The sequence below is a fragment of the Erigeron canadensis genome, chromosome 8 (assembly GCF_010389155.1).
Source record: "Erigeron canadensis isolate Cc75 chromosome 8, C_canadensis_v1, whole genome shotgun sequence".
Lineage (NCBI taxonomy): Eukaryota > Viridiplantae > Streptophyta > Magnoliopsida > Asterales > Asteraceae > Erigeron > Erigeron canadensis.
This window is the reverse complement of record NC_057768.1, coordinates 39087397-39110716: the sequence shown is the minus strand read 5'-3', so window position 1 is coordinate 39110716 and position 23320 is coordinate 39087397. Positions and strand designations below refer to the sequence as shown.

Sequence of the window (23320 nt, the reverse complement as noted above, 5' to 3'; positions counted from 1 at the left end):
GATTGAATGTAAGCATAAATTAGATTAGAGAGAAACCTGATCCGCCATGTTACTGTTTCGGATTAGAGAGAAATGGAAAAGGTGAAATAATTTTGTGGTGTAAAAACGAGTTGACAAAATGATTTTTACCACGTGAAGGCGTCATGCCATGTACTTTGACTTAAAATATTAATTAACAACAAACACTAAGTACCCTTCATCATATAAACCAATGAAAATAAGACAACTTAAAAGTAAAACAGTAAACACCTTTATCATATATTCACAAAGCCAATTCAAATTTCCTAAAAAAGGATGGAGGGAAGTTAGAAGCTGATTTTTTTTTGAAAACTACTAGAACCTAAATAACTTTCATTTTAGATTTATACTTGTCCATCAAAGTAATTCTAAATAGATTACAATCCTACTCCAAGATTCACACTCATATATTACTTCCAATGTTTGAATCTCAAGCTTCAGTTAACCGGAAGAAAAGGAAGGATTTCTTGGCTGAACGTAAAAACAAGGTGGTTAGACATGCTTCTCCCACACAGAACACGCCATTAACAACAACTCCTTTATCAAATATTACCAATGGTATGTTGTCCTAATCTACAAATTTGTGGAAAATGTGTTTAATTATTACTCTTGTCCAATTATATGACACCCAATTTTTACCAAAATTTGTTATTCTCTATATCAAGTTCAAACCAGGAATGTATGTTCAACCAGGAATAAGTACGTAATCTTCGAGAATGCAACTAAAGCTCTAAACAATGGTAATGTAGTTTGAACATTCTTAAATGTGGATTGAGTTAGAGTCATGTTTTCTTCCAAAATTGGCCATGAATAGCCCATATAATTTGATAGGTTCAGGTATCAATTCAACATTTCCTACTGCAAGTTCTTGCAATGCCAGAAATAAGTATCTTGCATTCGAGAATGCAACCAAAGTTTTAAACAATGGTAATGTAGTTTTAGCATTCTTAAATGTGGATTGACATATTAACATGTTTTCTACCAAAATTGGTCATGACTAACCCATATAATTTCATAGCTTCAGGTATGAATTCAACATTTCCTACTGCAAATTCTTGCAATGCCAGAAATAAGTATCTTGCATTCGAGAATGCAACCAAAGCTTTAAACAATGGTAATGTAGTTTTAGCATTCTTAAATGTGGATTGGCATATTAACATGTTTTCTACCAAAATTGGTCATGACTAACCCATATAATTTCATAGCTTCAGGTATCAATTCAACATTTACTATCAACATTTACTATCGCAAGTTCTTGCAATGCCAGAAATAAGTATCTTGCATTCGAGAATGCAACCAAAGATTTAAACAATGGTAATGTAGTTTTAGCATTCTTAAATGTGGATTGACATATTAACATGTTTTCTACCAAATGTGTCCATGACTAACCCATATAATTTGATAGCTGCAGGAATCAATTCAACATTTACTACCGCAACTTCAAGCAATACCAATCAAACACCGAATTATGTACAATACAAGGCTACTACCAATCCCTTTTCAATGATAAATAATGGTAATATAATTCCTGTAACTTTTTTTAGAATGTTCTTTATGAGTATTCACATATGCTGTAATTATAATTCCTATTAACATAACTTTACAAATGTTACACAAGGTATACAAAGGAATGAACATTATGGTAACAATGTATTCATCAGCCCAATTACATTTGGGTCAGGCAAAAGTACTCTTACAGGCAACTTTTATTCTCAAGGTACACATATTACATTTGATTAACTACTACTTTATATATGTGACTAGAGAGATTAGTCAGTTGGTTTTAACCATTTGAAATATTGAACATTAAAGTAAATTCAAGAGAAAAGACGACAACGTCAGCTCCAGCAAAAAGATCTAACAAGAAAGGAAAGCAGAAGTGTGAAGAATCAAATAAACGTACCAGATTTAATCCACCAAATTTGAAGAACATGAACAAACAAAAATCTCAAATTACAAATTCTTTTGACATTCCAAGAATAGATTCGGAGATTAATGATGAGATGTTGGAAGATTCTTATGTCAAAAGGAAATGTCTGTCATTAGGTAAGGATCATTGCAACCATATGTTGATTTGGTGTGTTTTCATTTATTGCAACCATATGTTGATTTGGTGTGTTTTCATTTAAATTTCATACAACACTCTGATTAATTTTGTAAATGATTTCAGCGTATAAAGATCATGGAGATCAAATATACCAATGCTCCAAGTGTAATGCATTGCTATGGGAAGCAGAAATGTTAAGGGGTAATACGAATGGAAAGAAAATTGCGTTTAGCTTCTGTTGCAAAGGTGGTGATGTCCAGCTACCACCAGTTTCCAAACCTCCAACTGTCTTACAAAATTTGTTTACAAGGAACAATCCCATGTCCAACAATTTCATGAAACATATACGAGCATATAACATGATGTTTTCATTCACATCTATGGGAGGTAAGATCAATCAAGGGAATTTAAAAGGCAAAGGACCCTATGTCTTTAGATTACAAGGACAAAATTATCACCGAATGGGTAGTCTGCTACCTGCCCAAGGTGATGAACCAAAATTCTCGCAACTTTATATATTTGATTCGAAAAACGAGGCGGAAAATAGAGAAAAAGCTGTGAGGTAAATATGCCTGACCATTCTTATGTCTTTACTAATTTAAATATGCAACATTAACTTCATTTTAAACAACATGTGCTATTGTGACAGTTCTGGCACTCAGAAGTCAAGAATGAAAAAAAGTGATCTCAAACGTGACACCATCAACATATTAAAGATGTTGTTAGATTCTTGCAACCCTCTTGTGAAATCATTTAGGATGGTAAGAGATTGTGTTAAAGATAATGATTGGCAAGATGTAAGTCTCAAACTTATTGCCAACAAAGATAAAGATGGTCGACTTTACAATTTGCCAAAAACTTCAGAAGTAGCTGGATTAATAATTGGAGACATAGATTCACTTGAACCTAGAGACATTATACTGAGAAAACAGTCAGGTGGTCTTCAAAGAATTAGTGAGTTGCATCCTTCTTATTTGGCTCTTCAATATCCACTCATCTTTCCATTTGCAGAAGATGGTTTCCGTCTAGGTATCAAACACAGAGGCATAACAGAAGATTCAACCAAAAGGAGAACAAAAATGACAATGAGGGAATTCTTTTGTTACAGAATGCAAGACAGACCAAATGAGTTTTCACTGTTACTTCATGCAGGGAAACTGTATCATGAGTTCTTTGTTGATGGTTACACAATGGTAGAAGCTGACCGATTGTCATATATTAAATGTAACGAGAAAAAACTCAGAACTGATACCTTCCAAAATTTGACAACGAATATCGAAAATGGCACCATTGATGCATCAGAGACTGGTAAGCGTATATTACTTCCTTCATCGTTTACCAGTGGGAGCAGGTACATGATGCAAAAGTACTTAGATGCAATGGCTAAATGCAAGTCAGTCGGATATCCAGATTTGCTTATTACTATTACTTGCAACCCCAATTGGCCCGAGATTTACCGCTGTTTGAATGACAAAAATCTTACCCTCGAAGACAGGCCGGATATAATATCTAGAATGTTCAAGATTAAATTGGATGAAATCATAAACGATTTCGTGGAAGAGGAATTCTTTGGTCCGGTGCAAGCAGGTATTAATGTGGATCTCCTGTGTATCCTATACATATATTGTATGTCTATTTTTTAACTTTGAAATTATATATTTACTATCATTATTTGGTAAAACTTGCAGTTATTTATACAGTGGAGTTTCAAAAAAGAGGCCTACCTCATGCTCATATTTGTTTGTTTTTGGCTCCCGTAAACAAGTTTCCACGTGCAACAGATGTTGATAAATACATTAGTGCCGAAATACCAGACCCAAAAGAAGATCCAGAGTTGTATGAACTTGTCAAACAGTTCATGATGCATGGACCTTGTGGAGCTGAAAATCCCAACTGTCCTTGTATGGTTAAAGGAAAATGTACAAAGAATTTTCCCAAGAAATGGAAGGATGAAACGGCTGTCGATTATGAAGGTTACCCTGTATATAGACGTCGTAATTCAGGAATAACCATAGAAAAAAATGGTATTCCTCTTGATAACAGCATGGTGGTACCTTATAATGCTACACTTCTCCGAAGATACCAATGTCACATTAATGTAGAATGGTGCAACCAATCAGGCTCAATCAAGTATTTGTTCAAATATATAAACAAAGGACCCGATAGAGTTACAGCAACTGTGTATCAAACCAATGTAGATGGTACAACAACTCAGAACAACAAACCTACAGATGAGGTGAAGAATTACCTGGATTGCAGGTAATTTTACATAATTCTAATTAAACCCTTGCACTTTGTATTTTACATAGGTCAAATAATTGAATAACAAAAATATACAATGTAGCTAACATTTGTTTTACAACAATTAAATTAAGGTACGTTTCCGCTTCTGAAGCAGCTTGGCGAATATTCGGCTTTGATATTCATTATAGATACCCTCCTGTTGAAATCTTGCCATTTCACTGTGAAAATGAACAGAGCATAGTATATGATGATGAAGCCCAGTTATGTGATGTTGTTTTAAATCCAACTGTCAATCATTCAAAGTTCCTTCAATGGATGAAATTAAATGCAGAAGATAAATTTGCAAGAACCTTGAAGTATGTCGAAATGCCACAATTTTATGTTTGGATACGTAGCAAAAGGATATGGAAACGAAGAACTGTTGAAGGAAATGGTTCCATAGGGAGGATATGCTATGTCCCACCATCTCTTGGTAAAGTATATTATTTAAGAATCCTGCTCAATCATGTTGTTGGACCAAAATCTTACGAGGAAATCATAACAGTCAATGGACGTAAATGTGATAGTTACAAAGAAGCATGTTTCGAGTTAGGACTTTTAGATGATGATAAAGAATATGTTGATGCAATTTTGGAAGCATCTCATTGGGCAACATCATCATATCTCAGAACCTTCTTTGTCCAATTGCTACTTTCAACTTCTGTAGCACGGCCAGATGTTTTATGGAAGAAAACATGTAAAGTTTTAAGTGAAGATATGTTACATATGCAAAGAAGAATCTTAAACTGCCCAGGTAATTTCATTTACTCTTTATATACATTTTTCAGTTGAATGATTAAGTAAAATTAAACAGAAAACACTATGTTGGTAATCCCATTTTTATATATTAAAGGTTTGCAGCTTCAAGAAGAAGATATTCACAACCTCTGCCTATCATATATCGAGCAATTGTTACTTAACAATGGTAGTACCCTCAGAAACTTTCCCGACATGCCTTTCCCCACTACAAATTATGTTGCATCACTCAATAACCGCTTAATTGCCAATGAACTGCTTTATGATAAAAGGGCACTAAGTATTGAACATCAACAGTTGTTAGCCTGCTTAACTGTTTAAAAAAAATAGTTGTATGATACTGTTTTGAGTTCTGTTGCTAAAAACGATGAAGGAGTTTTCTTCGTTTATGGATATGGAGGTACAGGGAAAGACAAATTGTGCTAAATGTAGCTTCAAGTGGAATAGCATCACTTTTACTAAGTGGTGGAAGGACTGCACATTCAAGGTTTGTTATCCCAATTAACATCACTGAAAACTCTATTTGTTCCATAGATCCAAGCAGTGAATTGGCAGCATTAATCAAGATCAGTAAATTGATCATTTGGGATGAAGCTCCTATGATACACAAACATTGTTTTGAAGCTCTTGATAGAACAATGAGGGATATTCTAAGATCAACCCAACCAAACAACGAAGACAAAGTTTTTGGAGGCAAAGTAGTGGTCTTTGGCGGTGACTTTAGACAAATCTTGCCTGTCATACCAAAAGGAACCAGAAGCATGATTGTAAATGCAAGTCTAAATTCCTCATATATATGGCATCATTGTAAAGTGCTTAAATTGACTGTCAATATGAGGCTAAAAGTTGGAACACAACAACAAGATTTACAAGAGCTTTAAGAATTTGCTGAATGGATTTTAAAAGTGGGAGATGGGGTTCTAGGTGATGAAAACGATGGGGAAGCAGAAATTCAAATACCAAAGGATTTGTTAGTGGCCGAATCAAATGATCCCCTTTTAGAGTTGATTAATTTTACATATCCAGATATGCTAAATAGTTTGCAGGATCCAATGTTTTTTCAACAACGTGCTATTCTTGCACCAACTCATGATGTGGTGGGAACCATAAATGAGAAGCTGTTACAAATGATGCCCGGTGAGGAGATGACATATCTCAGTTCCGACAACTTATGTGAATTTGAAGATACCAACGCAACTGATGCAACTTTGTTCTCATCAGAAGTAATAAATGGACTTAGATTGGCCGGATTACCGAATCATAAGTTGGTGTTGAAGGTTGGAGTCCCTGTTATGTTATTGCGAAACCTTGATCAACAAAATGGCTTGTGTAATGGCACGCGTTTACAAGTGATGAGGTTGGGAAAACAAGTGATAGAAGCTAAAATCATCACAGGAACAAACATTGGCACTCACACTTTAATTTCAAGGTTAAAGATGACTCCATCGGATAAAAGGATTCCAGTTAAGATTTGTCGAAAGCAATTCCCTATTTCAGTATGTTTTGCTATGACGATAAACAAGAGCCAAGGACAATCACTCGATCGTGTTGGTTTGTATCTTCCACGACAAGTTTTTAGTCATGGCCAATTGTATGTAGCAGTCTCGAGAGTGAAAAGCAAGAAAGGATTGAAAATTCTAATACAAGATGAAAACTTTGAAGTGAAGAACACAACCACAAATGTGGTCTACAAAGAAATGCTACAATGTTTGTGAAGATGCTGCTCATGTCTTATTACATTCAAGCAGTACATATGTTTTGCTACAAATACTCTTATTATCTGTAATATCCAATCTACAATTCCTACTTTTCTATGTTTATATCTAATGCTATTTCATTATTTTCACATTATATATATATATATATTTAGTGTAAATTTTCGTTTTTTTAAAATCGATCCGCGGTTTCCCGCGGGATAAAAATCTAGTAAACAACTAAGTTATGATTACTGATTGGCTTATTGTAGAGTAAAATTATACCATTTACTTTGGCAGTCTACCTTGTTGTTCCTTGGTGAGGCTTAGTCAGACTATGCTTTTCCAATCTAAATGACATTAAAATACTATTTTTAATAAGGCTTTCATGACATCGGTGGAGCAAAATTTCTACAAATGCCGAATACTGTAAATTTCTAGATGGCTGCTGATTAACTATTTAACTGGGAAATGTCATTGTGTTCCATCGAGGTCAATCGGTTCCTCATCTTGAAATTACAGAATACAGAGTAACTTTCTTTTTATAGTTCAAAAAACCAACACCATGAAATATTTATGTTACTTATATCGTATATTATTGTATGATATTTTGATCGGAATTAAACAGTTCTTGTACTTAGAATACATAAGTTAGGACTAATGCCCCTACAAATTCCATGGTCTTTTAATGTACTACTTGATTTCAATTTTTCGAACATACTTGATTTCAATTATTGATCTAGTTTGTTTGTTATTTTGTATAACTTTGGCCGTTTATTTGGAACTTTGAGACTGTCTTGCTACCTCGTGTATAGAAATGACACTATTATGTTCTTTACATTCAACGCTAGAATTAAGATACATAGTCTAGTGCCATAGTCGCAAAGACAGATTTGCTCCAAGGTGTACTATGTTGTATGTTATGTTATTTTTACTACTCGTATATTATTAAATTAATAATATACGGAGTAGTAAAAATAATATTAATGTATCCATGTGATACTCGTTTACCCCTCTCACTCACCTGTTTTTTCTTCGTTTGGCTAGAGGTCTTTAAGGAAGCAATTTGTGTAGCTTTGGATAGAGGGAATACGGTCTATATTTCACCTCCCCCATATCCCGCTCTTCTTGGGGATTGGGTACTATTATTATTGTTGTTGTATAGTCGCAAAAACATGTGTCAAGGTTCTTGTTTTAAACCAGATGTGGTATCATTGTTAGAAATACTTGTTTGCTGAGACGGCTAGCCAAGCGCACGGAGTCACTTTTAATAAACAACTTTGTTACTTAAGTTATAATTTGAGCATTACGTTGACATCCGATAATTAGAATTTAAAAGTTAAATACGCAAAAATTAGACATTCAATGTCACAAGACTAACCCAGTTGGTGTTATTTCATTTCCCTCAATCAATCTCGGTCACCCTCATACGGGAGATGATTATTGTTAACTTAAGGTGCATGCACACTAACCCGCTGAATTGCCCCGCCATGATCACCAAGGTAGAGGGGTTGGTGATACTAGGATTCTCTCCGAAACCTTAGTGTTACTCTCCATGCATCGAGGTCAATGTATTGGTTCCTCATCTACAAATTACGGAGAAGCTACTCCATATCCTTAGCTGTATTACATTATTATATAATATCGAGATATAATATTTTAAAGGGTAAATTACAAAAATCATAACCGAGTTTTGTTCAAAACTACACTGATCATACCTACAATTTAAAAATTACGCGAGACATACCCATCGTTGTCAAAAACTTACACTGACCATACCTATCACTAACAGTCGTCTATTTGGCCGTTAAGTCAAGTCATGTGCCGTGCATGTGAGGTATTAAAATCATAATTTTGTGTATACTTCAGGTATCATCTGTGTAAGTTACCCTAATAAAAAATTATTAAGATATTTATATTTATATTTCATATATTAAAATGGGTAGATATTGTATATTAAATTTATACACACACACACACACACATATATATATATTAAAAAACCTATTTTAAAATAAAAAATTTATATAAAAATGTCATCAAATGATATAGGTTTAGGCTTAGAAATTTTAAGGTTAGACTAACAGCTAACCTTGAAACTCAAACCAAAAATGCTACAGAATTGCTAATTTGAGATATATTCTAAAACGGTGACGAGTCTTCGATTTTGATTTACCCCTCTAATTTGAGATGGATGTCATCAAACCATACGAGAAATTTATATTGCTTTTTAATATTTTCCTTTTTGTTTTGTATCAATAGGGTTCTATTAAAAACAAGAACAAATTGCATTTTTGGTCCCTGTGTTATCACACTTTTTGCAAGTTTGATACAAACATGTGCAAAGTCGCGAAACGCATCCCTATCATATCACACCTGTTGCAATTTTGGTCCAACAGTAACCTTCCGTCTATTTTCTACCGTTAAAGGCATAATGTTGAAGAAGGACCACCAATGACATTTTTCTTTTATCACTTTCTTTCATCCTTCTTTTCTCTTTCTTCATTGGTATTCACAACAAATACAAAGCTATATCAATCTTTATATTTGCTACAACATACACCGACAATTATTTAGTGATGAGTGAGTAAAAATGTATGACCATAGATAGTAATGATGAGCACCAGACACAACCTACCATCACCACTCATCTATATCTATAGAACTAAATCTATATCTTAGACCATCACCTATATCTTATATATACATATACATAAAACACATAGAACTAAATCTATATCTATACCAAAAATCGGAGGATGCCTGCCAACATCCGGCTAATAACCTCCGCCACTTTTAATCGCCGTCGAAAGCCGCCGACACCACTGCCAATGTGTGTTTGTTGAAACTGTAGCCGGAATAAACACCACCACAACCACGTTTTGGTTGTATCTCTTGCCGGAAAAACACCACCACCACGTTTCCGTTGAATTTGTCGCCGGAAAAGCAACCACCACCACTGCCTTCATTTTTCCCCGTTCTATATATACATATCTATGTTCTAATCTATATTTAGAGATCTATAATATATATATAGGCTACATATATATACATATGTATATATATCGTTAGTGGCGGCAGTTAATGGCGGTGGTGGTCAGAACGGTGCCAGGGCGGTCAGAACGGTGGTAGTCGAAATGGCTGGCGGCCGTAGATCTCTGACCACTTTTACTAATCCTATAGATCTGTTTGTCTGAATGGATTTGATATACATACATGTCTTCGATTTGGTGTAGAGTTATAGATGGATGAATGGATGGATTTGTGTGTGTATGTGTATGTAAGATTTTGTGTTATAATACGATGAGGATGATGATATATGTATTTGGGTGAGTTGCAAGAATAGTCCTTGTTTATATGAAAAGACAATATTGCCCCTCACTTGAGGGGCACAAGATGCCATTAACGGTAGAAAGTAGACGGAAGGTTACTGTTGGACCAAAATTGTAACATGTATGATATGACAGAGATGCATTTCGCGAATTTATACATGTTTGTAACAAACTTGCAAAAAGTGTAATAATACAGGGACCAAAAATGCAATTCGTTCTAAAAACAATAAATCATAAAAAATAAAATATAATAATATAAAAGTGAAAATTTTAGTGGTTTTTATAATTCTCATCCTTGTTATACTCACTATACATGTATAACAAAATAATAATGACATATATAATAATAAACTAGATTTTAGACCCGTGTCAAATACACGAGTTTACATTGTTATAAAGATTAAATAATATTACAATTAGTTTTAAAAAACTTATATCAATTATTATTCATATTCTATTATATTAGATTTAATGGTAAAAAGTATAAATTTGTGATTGAAAACAAAAAAATATAGATTAAAATAATTATAAATTAAGTATTTAATGAGGGTAAAAAGTGCAAATTATTGAAAAGTGTAAATTAGTGATATTTTTTCTATAAACATTAAAGTGTAAAATATAATATTTTAATATATTTGGATAATGATTATTATGATTTTTAATTTATAATTAGATTAATAATGACATCATCAATTTCCGATTTGATAAAAGCGAGAGCTATGATTGGTTAATAATCTATTATGTCAGTTCTCTTTTAGCATAGATTAAGATGCATTCTTGCATCAACTATTTTTCTTGATATACTTTTCATTAAAAAACTAATTTTCTTTTCATAATAAATTTCATATTTACCAAACTTAATAATTGAAGTATAAATACAACTTTAAAGTTCTTAATAATTATTTTTATGATGAATTACAAGGATAATATCTGAAGTATGCATGAAATTACGGTTTTCATATATGCATGACACGTGACTTCACTTAACTGCGAAATAGACAAACGTTAGCGAAAGGTATGGTCAGTGTAAGTTTTTGGCAACGATGGTTATGTCTCGCGTAATTTTTAAATTATAGGTATGACCAGTGTAGTTTTGAACAAACCCCAGGTATGATTTTTGTAATTTACCTTATTTTAAAATTAACTTAATCTGTTCTACTATTTACGACAGTATTGGAATTTTAGAGGTTTATTGGAAAATTTGCTTGATGAAGACAAAGTGGCTTGCTCCTTGAAATTGGGTGGCCATATATAGAAGACTTAGTCAGCTATGGTACAATGCCACAATTTCTAACTTATAACGAGTAGATTTTCCCTGTCCACATATATTTGAATTGGTATAGAATACTTCCGGGTCAACTATGTCAATATTTAAGCTTGACGAATATACTTATTTTCTATAGGCCAAAGTATTTTTTTTTTCCATATGGTTATGTGGTTTTTCGAATAAGCATTTTTCATTTTCGCAATTAATTTTTGGCTAAAATCATCCCTGTGGTTAGCATTTTGTCCTTGCCGTTATAAATTTCTCGTTAATCCCCTCACATGCAAGTCACGTGAGGGGTTTTTTTATTTTTTTTATTTTTATAGAGTTAAGTGTAAAAATCGTCCATGTGGTTTGTCGTTTTTGCATTTTTCATCCTCACCATTAACAAATCCAGACGAACTTCTCAAACAAAACAAAAGAAAAATTTTTTACCGGTAACAGTTTAATCTAAACAAAACAAAAATCTATATACCTACATTTGAGGATCTGGTCAATCACTTTCAAATGCAAACACGTAAATACAATGTTTTATATCCCTGTAGTATTACCCATACTACCGGTATCGGAGGGTACTCAGGTACAACTATTTCCGGTATTTTTTGGTATTACCGTTCCGGTATTTCCTGTATTCTCATTTTTTATTTTTTGAATTTTTTTAAAAATTATTTTTATAATAACTTAATGTTATTTTATTTTTTTTATAATTTGTGAACTTTCTTATATTTCGTTATAAAGTACCTATTTGGATTATTTTTGAGTAGATTGTAATTATATATTGACTATTTTCGTTAAATTGTAATAAGTTTTATAACATTTTTTTAAAAAAAATAAATTAAATTAGTCGTACTGACCGGTATTAAATTAGATCCTCATATGTAGGTATATATAGGTTTCCGATTTGAGTATGTTTTGGTTTTTGATTAAATTTTGTTTGGAGGTTTGTTAAACACAAGGATGAAATTGCAAAAACGACAAACCATAAGGACGGATTTTGCACTTAACCATAGGGACAAACCATGAAGATGGGTGAAAAGACATAAATGCCCCTCACGTGTAAGGCACGTGAGGGGGTTAACGGATCGAAGAACGAAATGCAAACCACATGGATGATTTTAGCCAAAAGTTAACGGCGATGATGAAAAATGGTTATTCGACAAACCACATAGACGAAAAAAGTACTTTGGCCTTTTCTATATCATGGTGTATATACAGACGTAACATGTATATATTTTTTATTTATATAATACTCCGTAATAAATAGAAGGCTATTAGTTTGAAGTTTTTTTTAACGGGTATCCACCTTTAAAGATTTTTATAACATGGTATAAACTACCAAAAATCTATATAACGTAGGTAACCTTAGACGTTTTTAAAAATGGATATGCGTAAAAAAAATGTTTGGCATAGTTACATACATTTTCAAGTTAATAGTCCTAATAAAAGTAGGACGACGAAAATCACATAACTTTTATTTCAATTATTCAAAGTGAGAAAACATATTAGTATGCGCATAACCGGCCACTCATTATCTCCTTCCCTTTCATTTAGAAAAAAACTGCATTAATCTGCCTGATTTATTCATAATCAAAGTTAAGGTAAAAAATGACAGAACACTCTTTTACATCAACACTAACTATTTTCATTTTGTTGGTGTTTTTAAAAGGATGTTTTTCTTTGGATTTTAGCTACGAAGGGTGTGCCCCGAAACACTGTGGTGATGGTAAGAGTGTAAGCTTTCCGTTTTACATCGATGGGTTACAAGATCCTAATTGTGGATACCCTGGTTTCCAGCTGAGTTGTAACAAAAATGGGTCATCAGTTTTTCAGATATCTGGAAATAACGACTACTTAGTTGAGCATATTGACTATGACAACCATACTATGCGATTGCTGAATTCCCAAATCATATCATGCCCTTCGGCCATCACAAACTTAACCTTTAATCAAAACCTCTTCACAATCTATTCATTTTGGGAGCTTGAACTTGTCTTTCTTAGCAACTGTTCTAAAGAGCTGCCCAAGAATCTTACAGGATATAAGATTAATGGAACATTTTGTGATCCAGTCCACATTGATGATCAGTTGGTTATGATTCGTTCTGACCCGAATGTTAAAATTGGAAAAGAAGTTTGTAGTAATTTGGTTATGGCACCCGCGGAACTGGAAGATGGAGAAGTGGAGGTGAACGGCACAAATTATAGAGAGGTGATGAAGGGAGGGTTTACAAGGAATTGGCATGCACCCAATTGTTCCCGCTGTCAGCAGAGTGGTGGGAGGTGTGGATATATATCTAATATATCTCAGCTCACGTGTCTCTGCCCCGATGATCATAGCTCCAAAGACAATTCATGTGTATACGCCTCTTTCCATCCATCAGGTCAGAACAAAACTATTCATATTCTTAGGATTTTTCGTTAAGATTTAGATCAATTAGTTAATTACGAGTAGTATCTTTATCTTTGGAAATAAAGGCCAAAATTCATTTTGTTTGATATGGATAAGAAACCATATATATTTTTTAATAACACTGAAATAAACAAGATAGCTAATTGAACTAGTTAATTCACAAGAATTCAGAAACAATTATTCTAATTATCGTTGATTCAAAAGGAATAATATCAATAAAATTACAGGAACAATTCTTCAAACTAACGTTCATTTATAAGGAATATCGATAATACACACTTGTGAATAGGGGAAAATGAACTTTGTATCTTCAATAATTGCATAGCTACATGCATATATAATAAAAGGAAAAACGAACAGGCCTAAAAGAATAAGTGAGGCGAAAGTTATTACAAAAATAAAGTCTAATAAAACCCGAAAAGCTAGCATATAAAAAGGCTCATAACTCAAAGAGAAATTTGACGGTTTGTAAATGCATGCTCCTTGTTCCCCCGGTCGTTTTGACTGGTCATAAGCTGAAAACAGAACCTTGTAACAAAAGTTATGCCCCTTTTTAAATCTGTCTTAACCTTCTAAATACAAAATGGCTTTCTTATCCACACTTGGCCTACATCAGTATTCATATCGTGTAACATCTTATTTAATTTCAAACATATTGTACAAGTATTAGATGACTGCCTTGATATATACCACTGAGGTACATTTGACTAGTTAAGAAACATCATGATGGCTAACTAGTTACATTTTGTACATGCAGGAACGACACGAACAAGTAAAACACACATGGCTGTTATCACCGGTAATTACAGTAATATTTACCAAAACTTGTCTTTTGTCCCTTTTAAGTAATTGCATACCATTCCAATTTCAAAAGAAAATTTGCCAACGTTTTCCATATTTTGTTTAATGTAGCAGCGATTGTAGGAGTTGTCATCATACTTGTTGTCATAATGTTATGCTGGATAAAGAAACTCAAACAGAGAAGAAAAAGAAACAATGATAACATCAATGTGGATAATTTTCTTAGGAATCATGAATTCTTGGCTCCAAAAAAGTATTCTTACTCCCAAGTAAAGAAGATGACCAACTCCTTCAAAGTCAAACTAGGACAAGGCGGCTTTGGTTCGGTGTATAGAGGAGAGCTAAGCAATGGAAACCTTGTGGCTGTGAAAGTTTTAAATGAACTAAAAGGTAACGGTGAAGATTTCATTAATGAAGTTGCAAGTGTTGGCAGGACTTCTCATGTAAATATTGTAACTCTTGTGGGATTTTGCTGTGATGGCCATCAAAGAGCTTTGATCTACGAATTCATGCCTAACGGGTCCCTTGAAAAGTTCATATATGGGCGGGAATCCTCGGGTAATATCCAACTTGGGTGGGAAAAGTTGCACCAGATTGCAGTTGGGATTGCTCAAGGCTTAGAATATTTGCATAAGGGCTGTAACACACGGATCTTACATTTCGATATAAAGCCACATAATATTCTTTTGGATCAAGACTTATGTCCAAAGATATCTGACTTTGGACTAGCTAAGCTATTACATGAGAAAAGAAGCATGATATCTGTGTCGCGTACCAGAGGAACACCAGGTTATATTGCTCCTGAACTATTTTCAAGGAACTTTGGTCAGGTCTCCCACAAATCAGATGTTTATAGTTACGGAATGATGATTTTGGAAATTGTTGGAGGGAGGAAAAATATTGAGGTTGAAGTTGATCACACTAGTGAAATATACTTTCCTCATTGGATATACAAGAAACTTGAATTAAATGAAGAACAACTTGGACTGCACGGGATTGTGAGTGATGTAGAAAACATGATGGTGAGGAAAATGATCATTGTAGGCTTATGGTGCATACAAACTAATCCTTTGGACCGTCCGACAATGACTAAGGTATTGGAAATGTTAGAAGGCGATGTAGCATCAATGGAAATCCCTCCGAAACCATTTCTTTCTTCTCCAACAAGGTCTATCGATCCCCCATCTATTAATAACTTGGATCATAATTATTCTTTTACCGCCAATAGCTCATCACTTTGAAATGTAATTCTCATAAAAATCATGTAGCTAGGTTTTGTTTAATCACAATGTTATGCATGCATGACCTAAATGACTGTTAAAAACTCGAAGGATGACCTCGTTGATAGTTCATTTCCTTTTAAATCTCGGTTTTTAAAATGGTATTAGTACCAAATCGTATAGTACATTAGTACTGAAACCGTATACACTCAATCCTAAAACTGAAAGCGATACCAAATAGAGTTAGTACCCGTACATGTTCCGTGCCAATATTGTTTCGGAAATTTTGCCCATCTTTACTTACAAACGTGTGAAATATACCCTATATGTAAAGATTGGGTCTTGTTGTTGTTGTACATGTGAAATAAAATTAAAAAATGTTTATATATTTTTGTGGAACAAGTTTTAGTTTCGTAATAGAAGTATATTTTTTTGGATGTATAAGGAAAATGATATATTAATAACAGAAACACCATAAATTATGAGTGTTATTTTATCAAATGATCACCAAAATGCTTATTGTGTATAGTCTAGTACTTCATCAATTACTTGGTTCAGTATACCCAGAATAAAATTAAAAATACAAAAACAAAGTTAAAAAGGAAATGAACTATCTAAACAAATTACCTAGTTCTCATACTGTCTTTAACTTCTAAACAAATTAATTTCTACAAATGCCGATTACTGTATATGTCTAGATTTGTAACTGTCATTGTGTTCTCATTATCGGTGACCAGCCCGTAAGTAATTTTAGGAATCCCACCAAATCTTATTGGTATTCTCCATCGAGGTACGTTAATCGGTTCCTCATCTTGAAATCATATCATAGAGTAACTTTCATCGTATACTATAAACCAATACCATGAGATATTTATGTTATTTATTACAAAATATGTCAAATACGGGTTTTTCTACATATTAGAAAAGAAAAATGATTAATGCTCCTAAAAATCCTCTTAAAACCTTTAAATTATTACATATGTATTCCACTAATTATCTTTTTTAATCTGATCAACTCTTGATTTTGTCACATATAAGGACTTTTAGGAGGTTTAGTTAGAAGAATTAATCATATTCCGAATTAAAATAACATCAAAGTTTAATGCAATTCGAGGATGGAGATTCAAGTATGTATGATTGTAGTAGAATGGAACGAGTCTTTGACAATAAGTGTCGTAGACTTGAAAAGTCGCATTGAACGAGTCTTTGCTAGGAAATTCTACCTCACATGACATGTTGAAAAGTGCAATAATTGTTCACTGGTTTCCAACAATGCGTGTGGAAATTAGTTACTGTTGTTGATCAATCTAATTTTATATCCATCCGCAATGAAAGAAAACATACGGCATCATACATCAATCATTTTCTTGTTCGTTATAAAGGTATGTTTTTGTTTGGATCCACAGTACGAATCTTGTGTCCCCAAAGACTGTGGTGATGGTATGATGATAAACTATCCGTTTTATATCAACGGTATGCAAGATCCAAATTGTGGGTACCCTGGTTTCCAACTCAGCTGCAACAATAGCTCACCAATCTTGCAGATATCCAACAACAGTTACTCAGTTACAGAAATTGACTATAAAAATCAATCTATGCGGTTGTCCCTAGAGCAAGAAGATATCACATGCCTTTCGAACGTGATCAAAAACAAAAACTTAACATTTGATCCTACCCAGTTTACGCTAATAGCAGCTTCAAAAGTTATTGTTCTAACAAATTGTTCAAAACCGTTACCGGAAGATCTCACTACAAGGTACAGAATTAACGGGTCTTGCAAGCCATCCTTTAATCAGCAGCTGGTTATGCTTGACAATGACGTGAATCTGAGAAATCTGACGGAATTCTGTAGTCTGGTGAGTGTGCCGGTGGAACTACGCAATGGAGGAGAGGTGGTGGACGGTAGGAATTATACAAAGGTGCTGCAGAGGGGGTTTACAGTGGGCTGGATTGCATCGGATTGTTCCTGGTGTGAGGCGAGTGGTGGGAGGTGCGGTTTTAATACGACTACTTTCCAGTTTCAGTGTTTCTGCTACGATAGACCCCATAGAGTGAGGTGCCTCCCGCCAACTGGTGAGCCATCTTCTTCTTTTTAGACTTTGGGCCCGTTTATCTTTTTACTTACAAAGTGTTGAATGTATTAAATGACTGAATGTATAAATAGTGTTTTTATGTTTATTTTTTAATTAAATAAACAAAAATAGCCGTCAATTACCTATATTTTATTTTATACATATATTTGACTGAATAATTAAGTTTTTAACTATTAAGTTTATTAAGTAAAAAATAAACAAGACCAATAATGTTCAAATCTTGTATCCGGCCTACAAATTAAGACTATATATACTACTGTTTATGCATTGAAAACTTGAACTTTATCTCCCTTACGTTGGGATGTATGTTAATCTTTCTAAAATTAGAGTCATATAATATTCTTGTCAATTATAATTATTTTTCAATATATAAGATGTATGAGGTTGAAATAATTTGTATGTGGTATGTTAGATATTTTATTTTGGAAATCATGATGCCTGACTAGTTACATTTTTGTACATGCAGGAACAACTAGAACAAGTAAAAAACACATGGCTGTTATCATCGGTAATTAATTAATATTTGCCAAACTTTTTATTTTGTCCAATGAAGTTACCAATTTCAAAATGAAATTTTACCAATGCTTCTCCCGTTCCTTGTTTAATGCAGCAGTCATTGTAGGGGGTGTGATTATACTAGCTGTCATGATCTTATGTTTGATAAAGAAACTCAAACAGAGAAGAAAAAGAAAGAGTAATGTCAATGTGGATAAATTTCTTAAGAATCATGAATTCTTCGCTCCAAAAAGGTATTCTTACTCGCAAGTAAAGAAGATGACTAACTCCTTCAAGGTGAAACTAGGACAAGGCGGCTTTGGTTCAGTGTATAAAGGAGAGCTAAGCAATGGAAACCTTGTGGCAGTGAAGGTTTTAAATGAACTTAAAGGTAATGGTGAAGATTTCATCAATGAAGTTCAAAGTGTTGGTATGACTTCTCATGTAAATATAGTAAGTCTTGTGGGATTTTGCTGTGATGGCAAGCAAAGAGCATTGATCTATGAATTCCTGGCCAACGGGTCCCTTGAAAAGTTCATATATGGTCAGGAATGCCCGGGTAATATCCAACTTGGGTGGGAAAAAATACACCAGATTGCAATTGGGATTGCTCAAGGCTTAGAATATTTGCACAAGGGTTGTAACACACGGATCTTACATTTCGATATAAAGCCACATAATATTCTTTTGGATCAAGATTTCTGTCCTAAGATATCCGACTTTGGACTAGCTAAGCTATTTCATGAGAAAAGGAGCATGATATCTGTATCTCATATCAGAGGAACACCAGGGTACATAGCTCCTGAACTATTTTTCAGGAATTATGGACAAGTCTCCCAAAAATCAGATGTTTATAGTTACGGAATGATGGTTTTGGAAATGGTTGGAGGGAGGAATAATATTGAGGTTGATGTTGATCACACAAGTGAAATATATTTCCCTGATTGGCTATACAAAAAGATTGAAGTAGATGAGGAACAACTTGGACTCCATGGAATTGTGAGTGACAAAGAAAACGAGATGGCGAGGAAGATGATCATAGTAGGGTTGTGGTGCATACAAACAAATCCCCTGAACCGCCCGACAATAACTAAGGTGTTGGAAATGTTAGAAGGTGACTTAGCATCGTTGGAAATCCCTCCCAAACCTTATTTGTCTTCTCCACCAAGGTCCATTGATCTCCCATTATCTGATAAACCAAATCTGAATTGTTCTATTACCGGTAGCTCATCACTTTGAAATGTTATTCGATCTCAGTACGATCACACATCGGCCACGTATTGGATCGGTTGGTGGTTTATAAGCCGGGTGTCCCTCATCCTTTGAGCTAGCTTTTGGGAGTAAGTTCTACACCTAACTTATGGTTTGATGCGAGTCTATGGGATGGGTTCGTTCATTATCCAAAAACTTAAATGACTGTTATGATACTTAAAGGGGGTCTCTTGACATTATCTATGTTATAATTGTTATATTGTTGTAATATATCCAATTACATTTAGAACCGGCCGTATGCACATACGAAAAGTTAAAGTGAGACACTGTGACAGTGTTAAAATATTTAAATGATTTTGTGATTAATGATATTCTATATCAGTATGTTAATAATATCTCACATATAAGTTTGCTGTTTTTAGCAATTAATGTATAATTTGATAATAATAATATAAGAAAATAAAAAGAAGAACAAGTGCTATTCCCGACACATTCAAAAAATAAAATAAAATTAAATAACTGCTCAGTGCCGTCTTCCCGACACATTCCAAGTATAATATATATTATTGATGACAGTATTCAGTCTTCTTTATAGTCATTAAAAGTCATACTACATTCAGTATGTTGATCAATCGTGAGATCATCAAACTCGACAATGGGGCATTCTTGGCAATATAGTCGATCTTCGTTGTGGTCTGGTTATTCTTTGGCTTATACCTATTGGTCTAAGGCTCGTACCTGAAGTGAACTTCATTGTTTTGGATATTTTGTATCTTCGTGAAAAATATTTAGTATCGTATATATACACGCATTTTTGTAGCATTATGTCTATATATACTCTCTTACGGTGTGACGTGATATTGAAAATTTAAGTGATTGGTGTCTAACTAAGTTTAAATATGCCTTATTATAGAATCTGGATTATACTGGTAATTAACTCGAGACGTATGAGATGGGCCGGAGATAAAATCATGAAAATAGGAACCACGTACATGAAACTTCCCTAATAATGCATATATATATATATATATATATGGCGTTTGAAATGGGTTAGGGATGAATGGTGGAGAAAAGAGTACTGAGTTGGTCAAAAGTCTTGATGGTGTTGGTCAACGTGGAAAAGATTTGGAAAATGCATGTAGTAAAATTCTAGTTTACTTTTGTAGCATAGAAAATGGGGTAAAGTTAAAAGTAGACATTGTGAAAGTGAATACTCACATTGGAATTCAGGTCCCATCATTATCTGCAACGGGGCTATCTATAGAAAATCTATGGGTGATGCGGAGGCTATACATAGAAGGTCTTGTTGCAGAGGATATTCATAAGATTGTCCATCTTTTAGGATCCTTTCTCATGGATCCTCGCGGATGGTATCATACTCCTTTTGATTTTTTTTCAAACAACATTGTGTGTATATATATCGGGGAAGGGAATATGAGGCTGTTAGGCATTCAAGTTGGGTGAAAAACCTCCCCACATACCTTTTTTTAAAAGGTAAAAATCATGGGGGGACATTTATTTATTTAAAATATTAAAATATTAGTATGTGAGGGGTTTTTCACCCAAGTTAGGTGCATAACGGCCTCATACTCACTTTTCCCTATATATATATATAATCCCCCAAACCATTTATTATGTACAACCAGAAAATATCATAAAAACTTACAGTTTGACTGTTAATCAAAAATATTTAGCTGTTGGTAGAGCTTTATTTCCAGTCTTTTAAGCCATACCCAAGTAAAGGATGATCTATTTGTTTAATAAAATCTAGAAAAAAAGTGGAGGTTTTATATTAGTTGGTCAGTGGATGATGATGATGATTATGTGGTGGGGGTGGTGGATGGTGATGGTGCCCTAGCGGTCTTCGATATGTATATTACCTTTGACATTTTTTTGTCTGCTAATATGGATGGGTGGATGTTTATGGAATATGGATATATACGAAGTACTAATATTTATTGTATTTTGTAAAATCAAAAAGTGGTAGGTATGAAACCAGTGAATGGGAATGGAAAACAGTGGAATTGAGATATGTGTATCATTGTATGTAATGTGATACTGATTACTAAGTATTAATGTTACACTACCCAAGTAAATATTCCTTTTATTTTATTTAAGTTAGTGTAAGTTTTGGTTTTTTATTATTATTATATGTTATGTACAATTTTTGTTAAATAAAAAGTTTTTTATAAATAATACAATAACAAAAATAAAGTTAATGATGATATGGAAATTATGTGGTTGTTTGCTAGAAGAATGAATTTATTATTGTTGTGGGTAAAAAGTGTTTGTGAGAAGGATGAGTGGAAAACTGACGTGTCATGATGATTAGGATATTTGTTGGAAGTATAACCCAACTGTTGCGGGCAGTCTAAGCATACGTGTATACGCACTCACGTATACAATGAACGAATGAGAATGTGATCATAACAGTCCCAAGAACACGTGAAGCTATAACAAAGTCAGAAAATGATTATCATCTGGTTTTTCATCTACTTCCTTCTCTCTTGTCTGCCTCGTCTCCTTCACTATGTTATTCTTAACTGCCCTGAAACTTCCAGTTGTCCAAATCTTACTCCATTCAAGTATCCATTTTACATTGCCGGTAACACGGGTTGTAGGTTGATAAAGGTCCACTGTTTTGCACTTGTGGGGAAAATTCAACTTGGAGGAGAGTCTTTGATCAGAAAGAGAAAATAAAAGACTACATTGTGAATGCTTGTTATTATTTATGTTTTTGATGATTGATGACGTACCCACCCAGACGTTGGCACACAGGGTACGTCCTAAAGATAAACTTTACATTCGGTAAATAAGAAAAAGATACGTGCTTATCATTAATCCCCATATTTAAAGGAAAAGATAGCACCATATCATATATTCTCGGAAAGGATATATATCATATCAAAAACCCTACTTGAGAGCTAAGTCACGAACCCCCTATAAATAGGGGTGGCTAAATCGACTCGATATCACACACACATATTCGGTGTACAAGAGGCTCTGCCTTACCATAAGGAAACCGCCAAATAACAACCACATTCACCCCCATTTCCCTGTTCTAGGTTACCGGATTGGTTGTACAAATAATTGGCGCCATCCGCGGGACGCTCTCTAAATAGCAAAACCCACAAAATTTTTGTTTTCCTAAATCCTAAACCTAGAAAATGAACGACGAAAACAGACCGCCACCCAGTTTCGGTGGAGAAGGCATAGATCTGAACTGAAACCAAGAAGGTACGCCAATAACACCTTCCTCAACAGGGGCAACAAAAGCCTCTACATCGGATCAGCCTCTGATCGATGAAGCATACATACGACAGAATCATGAAAGCATCTTGAATACTCTACGGTACATACGACAGAATCATGAAAGCATCTTGAATACTCTACGGCGTCTCCAAGATGAAGTGTAACACCCGTCATTTTAAAAACCCGGATTTCAAATTTTTTTGCCAAACGACGTTTAAAACGTAGCGGAAATAGGATGACTTAAAAAACTGCTCCATCCGTAACGGATGATATCTTTCATAAATGGTGTTACTAAAGTGTATCATCAAAATGATATTAATGAAATCCAAGTCATGACACCAACATAAATGCCAATCATCATTACAAGTATCTTAAATGTAAATAAAGTAGCCGAAACATAGGCTAAGGGAAGTCTAAGCATTCAACAATCTATGCTAGTCTTCT

The 23320-nt window shown here is 34.0% G+C and overlaps 4 protein-coding genes across 4 annotated transcripts; all 4 read left to right on the top strand.

The window, feature by feature from the left end:
- Positions 1 to 437: 437 nt before the first annotated feature.
- LOC122610811 lies at positions 438 to 5985 on the top strand. Its single transcript, XM_043783765.1, has 7 exons — positions 438 to 576; positions 2189 to 2627; positions 2715 to 3652; positions 3754 to 4324; positions 4441 to 5102; positions 5202 to 5403; positions 5478 to 5985. Exons 1-7 carry the CDS (start codon positions 438 to 440, stop codon positions 5983 to 5985), a joined length of 3459 nt encoding a protein of 1152 aa, XP_043639700.1.
- A 147-nt stretch (positions 5986 to 6132) lies between these two features.
- Positions 6133 to 6819, top strand: LOC122610810 (ATP-dependent DNA helicase PIF1-like). Its single transcript, XM_043783764.1, has one exon. The coding sequence runs from the start codon at positions 6133 to 6135 to the stop codon at positions 6817 to 6819; it is 687 nt and encodes a 228-aa protein (XP_043639699.1).
- Positions 6820 to 12999: 6180 nt separating this feature from the next.
- Positions 13000 to 14652, top strand: LOC122610809 (LEAF RUST 10 DISEASE-RESISTANCE LOCUS RECEPTOR-LIKE PROTEIN KINASE-like 1.2). The gene is made up of 2 exons (XM_043783763.1): positions 13000 to 13774; positions 14561 to 14652. Exons 1-2 carry the CDS (start codon positions 13000 to 13002, stop codon positions 14650 to 14652), a joined length of 867 nt encoding a protein of 288 aa, XP_043639698.1.
- A 71-nt stretch (positions 14653 to 14723) lies between these two features.
- On the top strand, positions 14724 to 19954 carry LOC122610808 (LEAF RUST 10 DISEASE-RESISTANCE LOCUS RECEPTOR-LIKE PROTEIN KINASE-like 2.1). The gene is made up of 4 exons (XM_043783762.1): positions 14724 to 15842; positions 17114 to 17897; positions 18384 to 18425; positions 18528 to 19954. Exons 1-4 carry the CDS (start codon positions 14754 to 14756, stop codon positions 19649 to 19651), a joined length of 3039 nt encoding a protein of 1012 aa, XP_043639697.1. The 5' UTR covers positions 14724 to 14753; the 3' UTR covers positions 19652 to 19954.
- Positions 19955 to 23320: the final 3366 nt, after the last annotated feature.